Source organism: Rhipicephalus microplus, chromosome 5 (genome assembly GCF_043290135.1).
Source record: "Rhipicephalus microplus isolate Deutch F79 chromosome 5, USDA_Rmic, whole genome shotgun sequence".
Classification (NCBI taxonomy): Eukaryota; Metazoa; Arthropoda; class Arachnida; order Ixodida; family Ixodidae; genus Rhipicephalus; species Rhipicephalus microplus.
Window position 1 is genome coordinate 4,808,800 of NC_134704.1, and position 14,099 is coordinate 4,822,898.

Genomic DNA, 14,099 nt, shown 5'->3' on the forward strand with positions numbered 1-14,099 from the left:
ATGAGTAGTATATTTAACTACAGTTAAACCTGCTCATAATGAACCTCCATATTCGCCCCGAGATCGGGCTATAGGGGGCAGCACCGTCACCGTGCTAGTGTGGATAGGCGGCCGGCGGCGCACATGAAAATGCACGCAATGGCGTGTTTTCTGAGCGCTGTGAGCAGATTGTCGGCGAATAAAATGCGTTGACTGCTGCCCAGTCATAATAAATATGCCGTTCATTGCTTAGCGGATGTACAAAGCTCACCGAACGCTACATTTACTTGACAGAAACGCAGTCTGCCATTGAAAGAGATGTCCCCGCTTGATGACTGTCTGCACTTTCACACTGCAGTGTGTCAGGTTTCTTGCATTCTTATTTTAAAAGTTGAGCTTGTGTCCTATCTACTATGCACTGCTGATCATGATTGAATTCATTTTTCATGCATGCTGGTCATGAATACCAAACTCCTCATACCCCCCTCCCTCCCCAAAGGAAGAAATTTGATATTTTTGGGTGATGAATCCAAAAATACAGCGATTACTCATTCTGCCTTTTCGTCTTAATCATTTCTTCATGTAATAAACATAGGACAGTTGATAAGTTCGTTGAGAAAAGCTACGTGACTTACAGCACCTAAGCACACTTGTTCTTACTCCTATAACAGTATGAAAAGGTAATAACTTAGCCCAAAGCTTCCTTATATTGATTATCTGCATCAAAGTGATAGAAAGGTCTGATTAATTGATGGAACAAATTAACCCAAATCTAAGAACAAGGGTGAGGCAATTAGGAAACTCCAACCGAAAATTGCATTACTGTGCTTGAATCAGCACTTGGTCTGGCTTCAATATGTTGGTTTTCTGAATACAATCGTTGGTTGGAGTTTTCTAATTGCCTCATTCCTATTCCACCCAAGCAGACTTCTGCCAAGTGTTCACCTTTGATAAAAACACGGGTCTGTCTGTATAAATGTATTGTCTAATGCTAAAATTGCGCACGGAAGCTCAAGTTTATTCAGCTCCGTGTCATTCAATTGAAGTCCGAAGTGTCAGAATTTACTATACAGAAGTGTCACAGGACTAGGACCGTACAATACAAGGTTAACTCAAGCACAATTAAGGCTAGTCACATAGCCAACAAGCAAGAACGCCACAATTTTTTTCAAGTAGACACCTAACAACAATGCAAAACTTTAGTTTATCCCTGATTTGCTAAAATTCTGCATTCACACAATATTTATTATTCCTCATGTTTGTGGCGACGCCAAGTGCACCTTACGATGGGCTTCAGCTGAAAAGCGGCACCTACACCGATACACATCACTCTTGCCAAGTGCTCGACCTCATCATATTGCGGTACATATACAGGCGAGTAAGGCCAAATGCTTTTGTAGACAGTGCTAGGCAAACGTACAAGCAGTTACTCTTGCTCTAAAAGAGTGGGACGTACCGCCCTTTGAGCCCGAGCACGACTTAGGCGCACGTGCTAGCCTATGTTGATAGACGACGCTAGGTGCGCTTCAGCCAGTAGCCTCCAGGCGGCGACTCCGCTCGATCTCGGGGTGAATAACGAATTCCTCAATATGACAAAGTTTTTCTATTCCCTGCCGTTGCTCCGTAGAGGCACATGTATTTGTGATCTTTATGTAACAAATTAACACAGAGAAACAACCTTGATATAACGAAGTTTCCCCATGAACAATCTAGGAATTTCGCTCCGCATTTTAGTTTGAGCATGCATCTTCTGCAGCTGCATCCCCCCTCCGCCGACAAAGCGCGAACCGGCGGTGGCGTGCACGGCGCATCAGGCGAGAGCGAGCGCTCGTTATTGCACATGGGTGAGCGAGCGCGAGTCGGGCAGGCAGGTCTGCACCCCATGAGCCGGCACTGCCACCGTTCTCACAGCCACGGGCGAGTGCTCGAATGTGCAAATGCGGGAAAAAACAAAAACAAAACAAAACAAACAACGCGCTGCATATAGAGAACGCTTTATCGAATAGTTTACCATGGTATCCGTGTCGTTCGCTCTTCGAAGAGGAGGAAAAGATGGGCTAGTTGGTAATTGATGATGGTTCAGCGAACTGGGAGTGCGGGGGTAAACACAGACACAAAGCAAAGAGGAGGCACACAGCACGAGCGATTAACTAACAACTCTTAGTTGTTAGTTGAGCGCTCGTGCTGTGTGCCTCCTCTTTGCTTTGTGTCTGTGTTTACCCCCGCGTTCATTCTTCGTTTTCGACGGGTGCGCGCATGCATGTTTCACTGTGTGTGCATAGTGCGATTCCAACGACGTTCAGCTTTGCTTTTTTTTATTGTGATAGCAATTATATGAATAGTCGCAGCTGGTTTTTCTCTGCCACCGCCGTCATTCATTATACATATATATATATATAAACTCAACAAAGAAAAAAAAACAAGTCACCCGCGCTCAGTGTCCCGCTTGTCGCCATGCGCCGATGCGCGCTTATCTCCCACGTGTACTTTGCCCCGTGAATGAGGGGGAGGGGGGGAGGGAGGGGGTAGATGCTTTGTTTTTCTTAGTGACCGACTCCGGTGAGATGTTCCAGCGGGTACACGTATGACCGCCACTGCAGCATTAATCCCGTCGCTGAGCCAACTTACAATGCTCGCGGTCGAAATTCCTGCCCAACATCTCACGACGTGTCAAAGCCTCTACAAACAAACACCGCAACACACTTTCTAGTGTGCAAATATTATTCACAGTAAAAGCGTCCATGAATGATATTGTGATGCACTGGTTAATTTCTAAATCATGTCAGCATGAAGCGTCAAAAGAAGAAAAAGTGGGTAAATGGCAAGAGGTAGGGGGGTTCACACGACAAATTTAGGGTGGGAGTTTAAACCCCCCCTTTGGCTACACCACTGTTTCACAATAAAAGAATTCTTGTTCAGACCAGACAAGAAAGCGCAAGAACGTGCACTTTCATGTCAACAGCACGTTCAGCATGCAGTACTGAGCACAATACCATACACCAACAAGACACCCTGATAATAGAAATGAGAATGTTTGATGAAACTTACCTGGGCCTGTACTTCCGTTTCACCAGATGCATCTTGATCGTCTTCTGAATCACCACAAGGTTCTCACGTCGAAAGATTATCTTATTCCTGACTGGAATATAAACCCCAACATGCTTTTAATAATTCAGATTTTCCTCAGGCAAGCAATGCTAATATGTTCTATTATTGTGGCAACAGGAACCTGTATTTTATTCACTGAGTGCCTGAGATGACTAGAATTCTGTCACACAATCTGTGCTAAGTGGTTTAATGTTGACCTCTCAACTAAATGGGGACGAAAAAATGTACAGTAATAATGTTTTATTAGAACACATAAAAGAGAACTTGTCAAAAGGAAGATTCGGAGGTACCCGCTTGGCAGCAGTGCTACAGTTTTATATGCAAGCATCTTTCGAATGCAATACAGTCGAACACATTTATAAGAAATCCGAAAGTGCCGTGTGAAGTGGCTGTATGATGTGCACTTAGTTCCACATGAACTGTGTAGATATACACTGCCTTTATAATTGTAAAACACAGTAGAAACCAGCTGTTAGGCCAATGTTATGTGCTAAAGCTTGACAGCCACCAAGAATGCTTGGGTTCAATTCCAGCTCGAACTACAATACTAAATGGGAAGCATTTCTTAGTGAAACAAAGGCACTGTTAATTTATATGTAGACTGTGAATCTCCTGCGGTGCGTAGCTGCATTCCATGGATTGCGGAATGCGGGTATGTGCCACATGGGACTGCGAAAAAGGGTTCCATGACGTGCGTGACAAGTGTGTTATGTTATTTAACTAATAAAAAATTGATCATGCTCATGATGTACTAATGTCCTAAGATGCTAATTTTCATACCACAGAATTTCGGTCATACAGATCTCATGGGGAAGCGAAAATATTCATATTGTAAGCACAATATTGACGTTTGACCTTCATCTTCATCTATATATAATCACCATGACGAAAAACGTCGTCTTCGTTCGAAGGGTTGATCAGGCGGTTCGGCCTAATAAACGCCGTCGAGACTCCAACGCTGCTACTGTATTACAGAGTGGTGGTGGAAACATATTTATTTATTTAATTACATGAAATTTTCTGCGGAGAAGCTCCGAGTAGTCGGACATGCTTGGCTTGCGATGGGGGGGCCCTTAGTCCAGGGCTCCGCTTGCAGCAGCCGCTCTGCGGGCCCGGTTGATCAGACTCGATTGATCTTCCAGGTTCTCGCTGGCCAGCAGCTCCTCCCATCGCTCCGCTGTTGGATTTTGTACGGGTTGTAAGGCTGTAATGGCCTGACACTCCCACGTGACGTGGTACAGAGTGGCTTTAGCTGAACACCATGGGCAGAGAGGAGAGTATGCCGAGGGGTGCATTTTACTCAGGATGTGCAAATTTGGAAACGTGCCGGTTTGAATTTGCCTCCAGCTGACCGATTCCTCTTTATTTAGTGTTCGGTGTGGTAGCGAATAAGCTTTCCTAAGTCCTCTGTAATGGTTTAGGATGGCCGAATAGTCGCAAGGGACCGGAACAAGTTCCTCAGGGGCGGAGTTGGAAGGTGCTCGGCTCGCATACCCTCGAGCTACCCTATCCGCTGCCTGATTCCCCTCCAGTCCCATGTGGCCCGGAGTCCATATAATCCGATGCCAAATTCTGAGTGGATGTGTAATGGAATGCTCGCCAGTGTCTGTAACGCTCATGATGATGCTGAGAGCGGGTTGGCTGATGCGCCCCTGTAGGTAGTTGCGGCAAGCTGCTTGAGAGTCCGTGAGAACTGTCAGCGACCTTCGTTGTCTGTAGCCGAGGGCGAGAGCGAGCGCGATGGCAGTTTCTTCAGCATCGGTGATGTTGCGGCACCGCACGGAAGCGCTGGTACGTTCTGTGAGTGTGTGGTCCACGACTGTGGCTACAGCCTTATTGTTTGCATGGTCGTAGTTGGCGGCATCAACATAGTACGTTGTGTTTTTGTGTGCATAAGTTCGCTCGAGGGCTTCCACTCTGGCTTCCCTCCGGCCCTGATGTAGTCGGGAATCCATATTGCGGGGGACGGGAGCGACCTTATAAGTGGCACGAAGTTGGTCCGTAATGGGCTTGTGACGAGCTGCGTCGTGAAACTGGCTGATGTAGCCAAGGCGTAGGAGCAGGTCACAGCCTGTAGGTGTTTGCGTGAGCCGTTGCAGTTGTGTGGCGAGTTGCGCTCCACAAAGTTCTTCAAAGGTGATGTGTAGGTCCATTGCGAGGAGCTTGCTAGAAGGAGTACCCGGTGGTAGCTTGAGTGCCGCTTTGTAGGCCTTGCGGAGCATTGCGTCTACTTGGCCCTGTTCGCTCTTGGTGAGGCGTTGGTAGGGCAAACTGTATGTCACCCTACTGACCACGAGGCTACGTATGAGTTTCAGGGTGTCCTCCTCGCGCATGCCATGGCGACGAGTGGCTACCCGAGATATCATTTGGGCCACTTGCAGTGTAGTGGTGCGGAGAAGAGAAAGTGTGTGATTCACATGGCGGTTCGACTGTACCCACATGCCTAATATTCGAATGGTGGATTTCACTGGGATTTGTTTGCCAGCAAGGACAACCTGGAGGCGGGAGCCTTGGTTGTTCTGCGTCGATGGTGAGAGCTTGCGTCGATAAATTCGTAGAAGCTCAGATTTTTCTGTTGCACAGGCCAGGCCTCGTGCCTGCGCGTATTGTTCGACGCATGTGGCTGCCTGCTGCAGGTTATATTCTTTTTCTCCAAGGGACCCCCGCGTGGCCCAGACGGTAATATCGTCCGCATAAATTGCGTGATGGATGCCATCGATGCGGTGGAGTTCATGTGCCAGGCCAACCATAGCTACATTAAAGAGTAGCGGGGAAATCACTGAGCCCTGCGGGATGCCCTTGTTCGGAACCTTGATAACATCTGATCGGATGGAGCCGAGACCGACTGTGGCAGTGCGGTCCGACAAGAAGGCGTGAACATAACTGTAGATGCGCTGCCCACAATGAAGGGCCTCGAGGCCCTCAAGTATGGCCTGGTGGCTAACGTTATCAAATGCGCCCTTAATGTCTAAAGTCAAGATAATGTTTTCTCCTTGCTGGGGGGCGTTATCAATGACTTCTTTTAATTGTAGCAGTACATCTTACGTTGAAAGATGTGCCCGGAACCCGTACATTGAGTGCGGGAAAAGGTCATTGTCTTCGAGGTAATCTTGCACGCGATTAGTGATGACGCGCTCGAAGAGTTTACCAAGGCAGGAAGTGAGGGATATTGGTCGGAGGTTTTCGATCTGAAGTTTTTTGCCCGGCTTCGGTATCATTATGACCTCCGCGTGCTTCCATTCAGGAGGAAGCGTGCCACGTTGCCAATGATCATTGAAAAACGCCGTGATTTCTTGTACGGCGCTGTCGTTGAGGTTCCTGATAAGGGAGTACGTGATTCCGTCTGCCCCAGCAGCTGTGTTGCGATTGCTGCTGCGAATGGCTGCGTAAAATTCGTCCACCGTTATTGGTCGGTCGAGAGTGTCATTGGCACGTCCACGATACGCAGCTTGAGATGCGGGTGGGTAGAAATTGCCAAAGCATTTTCGCCGGACTTGATCCAGCAGCTCATCGTCAGTACCCTCAAAGGCGTGTATGAGGCGCATGACTGACTTATTCGTCTCATTTTTTGTGCGAGTGGGGTCCATCAAAGCGCGCAAAATGTGCCACGTGCGGGCCGTGCCCAATGAGCCTCGAAGAGAGTCGCTAAACTGGGCCCAATTGAGTCGCGCCAGTTCTGTAGCGTACTGCTCTGCCTGAGTGGTGAGTGTGGCGATACTTAGCTTGAGGCGTCGGTTATGTTTTTGCGTCCTCCATCTGCGGATGAGGCTCCTTCGGTCTTCCCACAGATGTAGCAGATGGCCGTCCACTTCCGGCAGTGCAGGTTTTCTGTTAATGGTGGTGGTCCAACGCTCTCGAATTTCTTTAAGTTGGGTGCACCAGTCGGTGAGGCTTGTGAGGCTGTCGAGTGAATATTCGCTCTCACGACGAAAGGCGTCCCAGTTTGTGATGCGTGCTTCTCCAATAGACCGACGCGCTGCGCTCTCTGTAACTTTTGTGCGGAGAATGAAGTGGTCGCTGCCCAAGGATTCCTACAGGTTGTCCCAGTTATAGTTTGCACGGCCACGGGCGAAGGTGAGATCGGGGCAAGTGTCCCTGCACACACTGTTGCCGATCCGGGTAGGGAACGCGGGATCCGTAAGCAGTTCAAGCTGAAATTTTTCAGTGGCAGCCGCAAGCTGTTTGCCTTTGACATCCGAACGGTTGTAACCCCAGCGTTCGTCGAGAGCGTTGAAGTCGCCGAGCAGTAAGAGTTCTTTTCCCTGGGCCAATCGGCAGGCACCTTGCACGAGGGCATGGAAATCTGTTTTTTTGCTTTGGGGCGCTATATACGTTGACATTGATGATACTTCGCTTTTCTCCTTTCTTTTTTTCCCTGAGAACTAGCTCCACAATCACATGTTCTATGTTGGTATCTGGGGTACTGTCTAAGCCAACTGCGGTTAGCGCTTTGTCAATCAGGATGGCCGCTTTGCCCTTTGTTTGACTATTATAGGACTCATAACCTGAAAATATGGGTGGCATTCCGGGCTCCTGAAGCGCTATGACATCTGGCCGAGCAAGGTGTGTGTTAATGTACTGTTGGAGGAGGCTCCGCTTTCTGCGGAAGCCGCGGCAGTTCCATTGCCAGACTTCTAAATGTTCGCCAATGAGTGGGGCTGTGCTGCCCATGGTTAATTCGTTGAGTGGAAAGGCGTGGGTATCGGAATCTTGGCTTGCGACGCCGATGTAGGAGTGAGGGTGAGGGCGCTGGGTGTCAATGCGGGGGTAGCGAGGATTTCGGATGCATGTGATTCCAATCCTAGTCTGTGGTAACCTTGATCTGTCGTGGCGTGCGAGCTACGAGTGGCCCTCTTCCTGCGTATGTTTTCGCCTGTTTCAGCAATTTGCGCCTCGAAGCGTGTCTCGAGAGAGTCGAGGCGTTCTCCGAACTGCGTGAATACGGCACTGAATTGTTGCGATAGCTGCTGCGCGAGCGTTGAGAGCATTTCGCGTAACTCTTCGCGTGTGACTGTGGTGCTCGACACAGCAGGAATTGATAGCGCCGTTTTAGGGGTCTTCTGTCCCTTGAAGGAGGTTGGGGGGTTTTTTTCGGGGGAGCCGGGCGGCGATCCAAGACGTGCCATTAGGGCATAAAGTTGAGAACTGTCCTTTGCTTGACGTGCTCTGACGGCCGCCAGCTCCTGTTTGAGTTTTATGTTTTCCGCGAGAAGGTGTTCGTATGCGGTGGACAGGGTATTGAGTGGAGCGATGGGAGGATCTACATTTGCTGACCAGCTCACCTTATTGTCGGCACCGGCTGATGGAGTGGGATTGGGCTTCTCATTATGCTTGCTGGAGGCGTGCTGGGACTGTTGACAGGTGGGTTGCTGCTGCTGCTGCTGCCCCTTGGTCATCTGGTTCTTCGGATGTTGTCGCTGCTGTGGTTGCTGCTGTTGGCCAGGTTCCACAGAAGGGAGGGGCGGGAAGGACTGTGACCTTGAGCGTGAGCGGGAGTGGCTGCATGAGGTCTCGTTTTCCTTGCTGAACCACCTACGTTTGGGAGTGGGTGGGTTACGATGGGGGTTGCGACCCCTGGCTGGTGCTGCTGGTTGAGGAGGTGGCCGTGGGCGCGGGGCCTTCAGTCTCTGAGAGCACTCTTTCGCGCCCGTTAAGTGGGCATCTCCACACAAGTGACATTTGGGAGCACAGGGGTGACCGTCAACGGGGTTGAGGATACCACACTGCCGACACACGGGAGTGTTTGGCGTGGGGCATACGTCTGAGCGGTGCCCCGGTTGTAAGCAGACTTGGCAGGCTTGTCGCGTCGGCTTGTACGGATGGCAGGCCACCTCCCCACCGTAATACAGTACATATCGGGGCAGAATGGGGCCTTCAAAAGTGATCACGGCAGATTTGGTAGCACCAAGCATTCGTGCACTGTGCACTGTCACTCCCTGCGTGCGCACGCGGAGGTTGGCGGTGAGTTCTTCCGGAGTTGTGCCAGGGTCTATCCCATGAATAACTCCCCGCAAGGTGCCCTCAGGGGCCGCCACATAGGTATTGAATTCGTAGGTCTTCCTCTCAAGCGTGAGGGTGGTGATCCGACGAAGAATTTCGGCCGTCTCAACATGTGGCGTGCTGGCAATGATGATGTTCGACCCGGGGCGAGTACGTATAATGAAATGATCACCAGTACAATGTTGTCGTGAATTGCCCGCCAGTGCTACGGCTCGGGAGATTTGATGCGTAGTGAAGTTCCGAATGGCCAGGCCCTTTTTCGGGCGCATGATGATCTTTATGTCCGTGCGTGGAAGCGGCGGCAGCTTCCGTCGTAGCTGGCGCGGCTTCGTTACGGTGGTGTTCGCGCCGGTGCGACGCCGGCCGCGTCTGCCTGCGCAGCAGGAGCGCTCGCACCCGCAGCTGCCCCGGCGTTGACGTGGCTGGGCGGAGTGCTTGCAGGACCGGCCGGCTGCATCAATTCCGCTCGAGCTTTGTCGAATTTTTTCTGGCGTTGACGCTGGCGACGGGAAATCGCCAGTTTCCAGTTGGCGTCGGTGTCGCTCGCCGGTCCCAGCGATGCAGACGATGTAGGATGGTGCACAGCAACTTCATCTTCGCTTGCCGAGGCGAGCTCGTCGAGGTCGAGAGATTCCGTGTTAACATGGGTGTCGTTGGGGCTGAATGCAGGTTGAACGCATCCGGTAGTAGTCACGTCAGCAGTTGGCGCAGTGCTAGCGTCCATATTGTTGTGGAAGGGGTCCCGCCGTTAGGCCTAGTCACCCGTACTCACACAGGCGAGCTGGGTCGACGCTTAGGCCCAGCGGCCCAGCGCTCACATGGGTTCTTCTGAAGGCGATAGAGCAAAATGGAGATGCTCTACAGCCTCGGGAAGGGTGTGCGGTTCCCAGGACAGTTAAAACTTGATTATCCGACACAGTGCCGGCGACGATATCGAAGTAATCCGGTCAACGATTGATTGATTTGTGGGGTTTAACGTCCCAAAACCACTATATGATTATGAGAGACACCGTAGTGGAGGGCTCCGGAAATTTTGACCACCTGGGGTTCTTTAACGTGCACCCAAATCTGAGTACACGGGCCTACAACATTTCCGCCTCCATCGGAAATGCAGCCGCCGCAGCCGGAAATCGAACCCGCGACCTGCGGGTCAGCAGCCGAGTACCTTAGCCACTAGACCACCGCGGCGGGGCAATCCGGTCAATGAGAGCACACGTTCGGCGGAGCGCATGCGACGCGCCTCCGCTCGCTCCGGCGTCCAAGCGCGTCTCTCTTACAGAGTGGTGGAGGCTGCTTCAATTCACAAGTCCTCTCCGACGTCACGTTTCCTGGAGCTTCGTTCGGGTCGTCGCTTGCTTCCCCCGTCCGCTGTCGTGGCTCAAGAACCGCTGCCCGGAACATCAAGCATCCCTGTCCAACAAACCATTCCTGCGTGGATCGTCAACGCCCGGCAGCGCGACCCACCCATCTTCTGTGGTCTTCCACGCGACGACGTCGAGGTATGGCTAAAAGAATACAACATGACCAGTGTTTATAACCAATGGGATGAGCCTTAAAAACTTTGTCACGTCGCCTTCTGTCCGATGTCGCGAAAACGTGGTTTTTTAACCGCAAGAGCAGCTTCCCGGATTGGCCTATTTTTGCTCAACAAGTCCGTAGGATTTTTGGGAAACCGAACATCCATTCCGAAGTGTTGAAACGAAATCTCGATGGCCGTGCCCAACATCCCGGGGAGACGTACACTTCGTACATTGAAGACGTCCTTGCCCTTTGCCACCGCGTGAACTCGGCAATAAAAGAAGCTGATCGTGTTCGCCACATCAACAAAGGGATAGGCCATGTCGCGTGTAACGCTCTAGCTGTTAAAAACACCACCACCGTTGAGGACGTCATCACGACATGTCAGCATCTTGATGAACTCCAAGCGATTCGATTGCACCCAGTCTACTTAGACGCCAGTGACAGCCGGCCTTCCTCGGATGCGGATTTGCGCGGGCTGATTCGCACTCTGATTCGCAAGGAACTTCAAGCGCAAGGGTTGTAATGTGCACCCACCCCTCGGCCTCTCTCTCAATCTGCTGGTCTGCGCGACATCATCGAAGAGGAGCTCTCATCCATGGCTGGCGCTCTCCCATCGAACACTACGGCGCCACCAACACCACCCATGACGTATGCGCAAGTCGCTGCCATGCCACCTGCCTTGGTTCAGCACGCGCATCCTGTTCCTGCGCAGTCCAACGTAGCAGCATTTGCAACTACACTCGCCTGTCTCAGTGCCAGTACCAGCGCCTGTGACAGCTCCAGCACACTACGCCCCCTGGCGCTCACCTTGCCCAATATGTTACTATTGTGGCATTCGGGGCCATATTTCACGATTTTGCTGGAAGCGCCAACAGGACGAACGCCGTGGCTACGATGTTTACGAAAGGGATTCGGAGCCATCCCCGAACCAGTACCAGCGACGCCCTACGACACGTTCCTTCTCTCCGACTTCTCCACTTGCCACACCTCGCCCCTGCTATCCCGGACGCCGCCGGTCCCCTTCACCTCTGCGACACTCAAAATTTTCTCTGAGACCGGCTGTACCTACTCCTGACCACCACTCGGAAAACTAGCTGGTGCAGTTTTTGGAGGGAAAGCTGCATCGCTCGAACAAACACCAAGACCTCCAGAGGGCCCAGCCAACTTGTTATTAGTGTATGTGGAAGGGGTACCAGTTCAGGCATTGGTGGACACGGGGGCTGCTATTTCTGTTATTCATGCGGATTTGTGTACTCATCTACGTAAGGTTACCACACCTTATACTGGCACTCTCTTACATAGCGCAAATGACTCGCAGATACGGCCATCAACACGGTGCACCATTAGAGTTTTCATTGATGGGATCCGGCATCATATTCAGTTTGCCGTGCTCGCTTCTTGCACTTTTATGCTAAAATAGAGGTGTTGTACGTCGAGAAAGGTTCAGACGCAGCTTGGCAAAATGTGCTTTATCAAGCGGGTCTGGCTAATGGCGAGCGGCGTGCGCGAGCTACTACTACAGCCACCGATCTAATATCATCGTCTTCTTCATTACCAGCAGAGCGTCCATTATTCAGATTCATTACAATTACTCCCCGCGAAATAAGGAGCCATCCTGGTGACCTATGGACAAGTAAACACGGGAGTGTCGTAAAAGGGCTTAAGTCTCGAGACGTGGACAATTTCCTGGCTTCGACGACGTTGGTCAGAAGATTGTTCTAGTGGCTCGGAGAGGTAATTCACCGGTGACGTTTTTTTGTAGCACACGATATGGGCCGTGATACTTGGGGACCAATTTGGTAGAAAGGCCAGGTGTAGCAGAAGGGACATGCAGCCAGACGAGTGAACCTTGATCGTAGGAAGTAGTGTTATTTGATGCGTCATGGTGGTGCTTTTGGCATCCTTGGTCTTGGGTTGTGAATGATCTTGCCAGCTGGTGGCATTCTTCAGCGTATGTAGCGGCTTGAGACAAAGTCGTGGACTCTGAGGAGTCAGGTTTGTACGAAAGAATGGTGTCCATAGTGCAAGAAGGTTCGCGTCCGTAAAGCAGGAAAGAAGGAGAGAACCCAGTAGTGCTTTGAATGGCGGTATTATAGGCGAAGGTAATAAACGGGAGCACTCGGTCCCAATTGGAGTGGTCTGACGAGATATACATAGACAGCATGTCACCAAGGGTGCGGTTGAAGCGCTCTGTCATTCCATTGGTCTGGGGATGATAGGCGCTTGTAGTGCGGTGAACAACGTGGAACTCACGCAGCAATGCTGCGATGACGTCCGACAAGATTACGCGACCACGATCGCTCAGTAACTCCTGAGGTGCTCCATGACGTAATACGATGTTGTGAAGAACGAAACTCGCAAAGTCTTTTGCTGTAGGCGAGGGAAGGGATGTAGTTACGGCATACCGCATGAGATGTTTGACGGCAACTATGAACCAACGGTTACCGTCAGCAGTGTTGGGAAGGGGACCATAGATATCGATGCAGACGCGGTCGAATGGTAGGGATGGGCATGGTAAGGGTAACAAGGTACCGCTGGCGTGATAAGGGAGAGTTTTTCGTCTCTGGCACGTCGAGCAGGCCCGAACGTGTTGTCGTATAAAACGGTACATGCCACGCCAGTAATATCGGAGACGTATTCGAGAATAAGTCTTCAGGAAACCTGCGTGGCCACATTAGGGGTCGTCATGAAACGTGGAACAAATTTCGGATCGCAGATGACGTGGAATCGCGAGTAGCCACTGACGTCCACCGGGTGCGTAGTTGCGTCGGTACAGCAGGTTGTCGCGAGTGGTGAAGTGCTCGACTTGCCGACGCAACGTGCGAGAAGGGGGGGAAGCCGTCCGCCCAGCCAGGATGTCTAGAATCGGAGCAACCCAAGGGTCCTTGCGTTGCTCAGATGGCATGTCAGCAATGGTTACGGCAGTGGCATCACAGGTTAGACTTTCGCAGCAGTCCGGGTCAGGGGGTAGGGGCGAACGGGATAGGGCGTCTGCGTCCAAATGTTTCCGGCCGGAGCGATAGACCACGCGAATATTATATTCTTGGAGGCGTAATGCCTATCGGGCGAGGCGACCACTTGGATCCTTCAGTGACAACAACCAGCAGAGAGCATGGTGGTCAGTCACGACGTCAAAAGGGCGCCCGTACACGTAAGGTCGAAATTTCTACATCGCCCAAATAATGGCGAGGCATTCCTTTTCAGTGACGGAATAGTTGATTTCGGCTTTGCTAAAAGTTCGGCTTGCTTAGGCAACCACGTACTCTTGGAAGCCGTCTTTCTGCTGTGCAAGAATAGCGCCTAGCCCGACACCACTAGCATCGGTGTGGATCTCTGTGGGTGCCGATGGGTCGTAGTGTCGCAGAATAGGCGGCGACGTGAGGAGGCGGCGCAGTTCATTGAAAGAATCGTTACAAGTGGCAGACCAGGCTGAAAGGTCTCTAGAGCCGGCGAAGAGCTTGGTCAAGGGAGCGATGATCGTTGCGAAATTG

At 51.2% G+C, this 14,099-nt stretch overlaps 1 protein-coding gene across 2 annotated transcripts in view; it reads right to left on the bottom strand.

The window, feature by feature from the left end:
• Window positions 1-14,099, bottom strand: part of jar (Myosin heavy chain 95F jaguar) — a 255,795-nt gene that overhangs the window by 56,494 nt on the left and 185,202 nt on the right. For both annotated transcript variants that reach the window (XR_012895116.1, XM_037426322.2), the window contains exon 17: window positions 3,028-3,118. Coding sequence is in view for 1 of the 2 variants with exons in the window: in XM_037426322.2 (XP_037282219.1) it covers window positions 3,028-3,118 (91 nt within the window). In the remaining variant the exon portion in view is untranslated. The remainder of the gene's footprint in view (window positions 1-3,027; window positions 3,119-14,099) is intronic.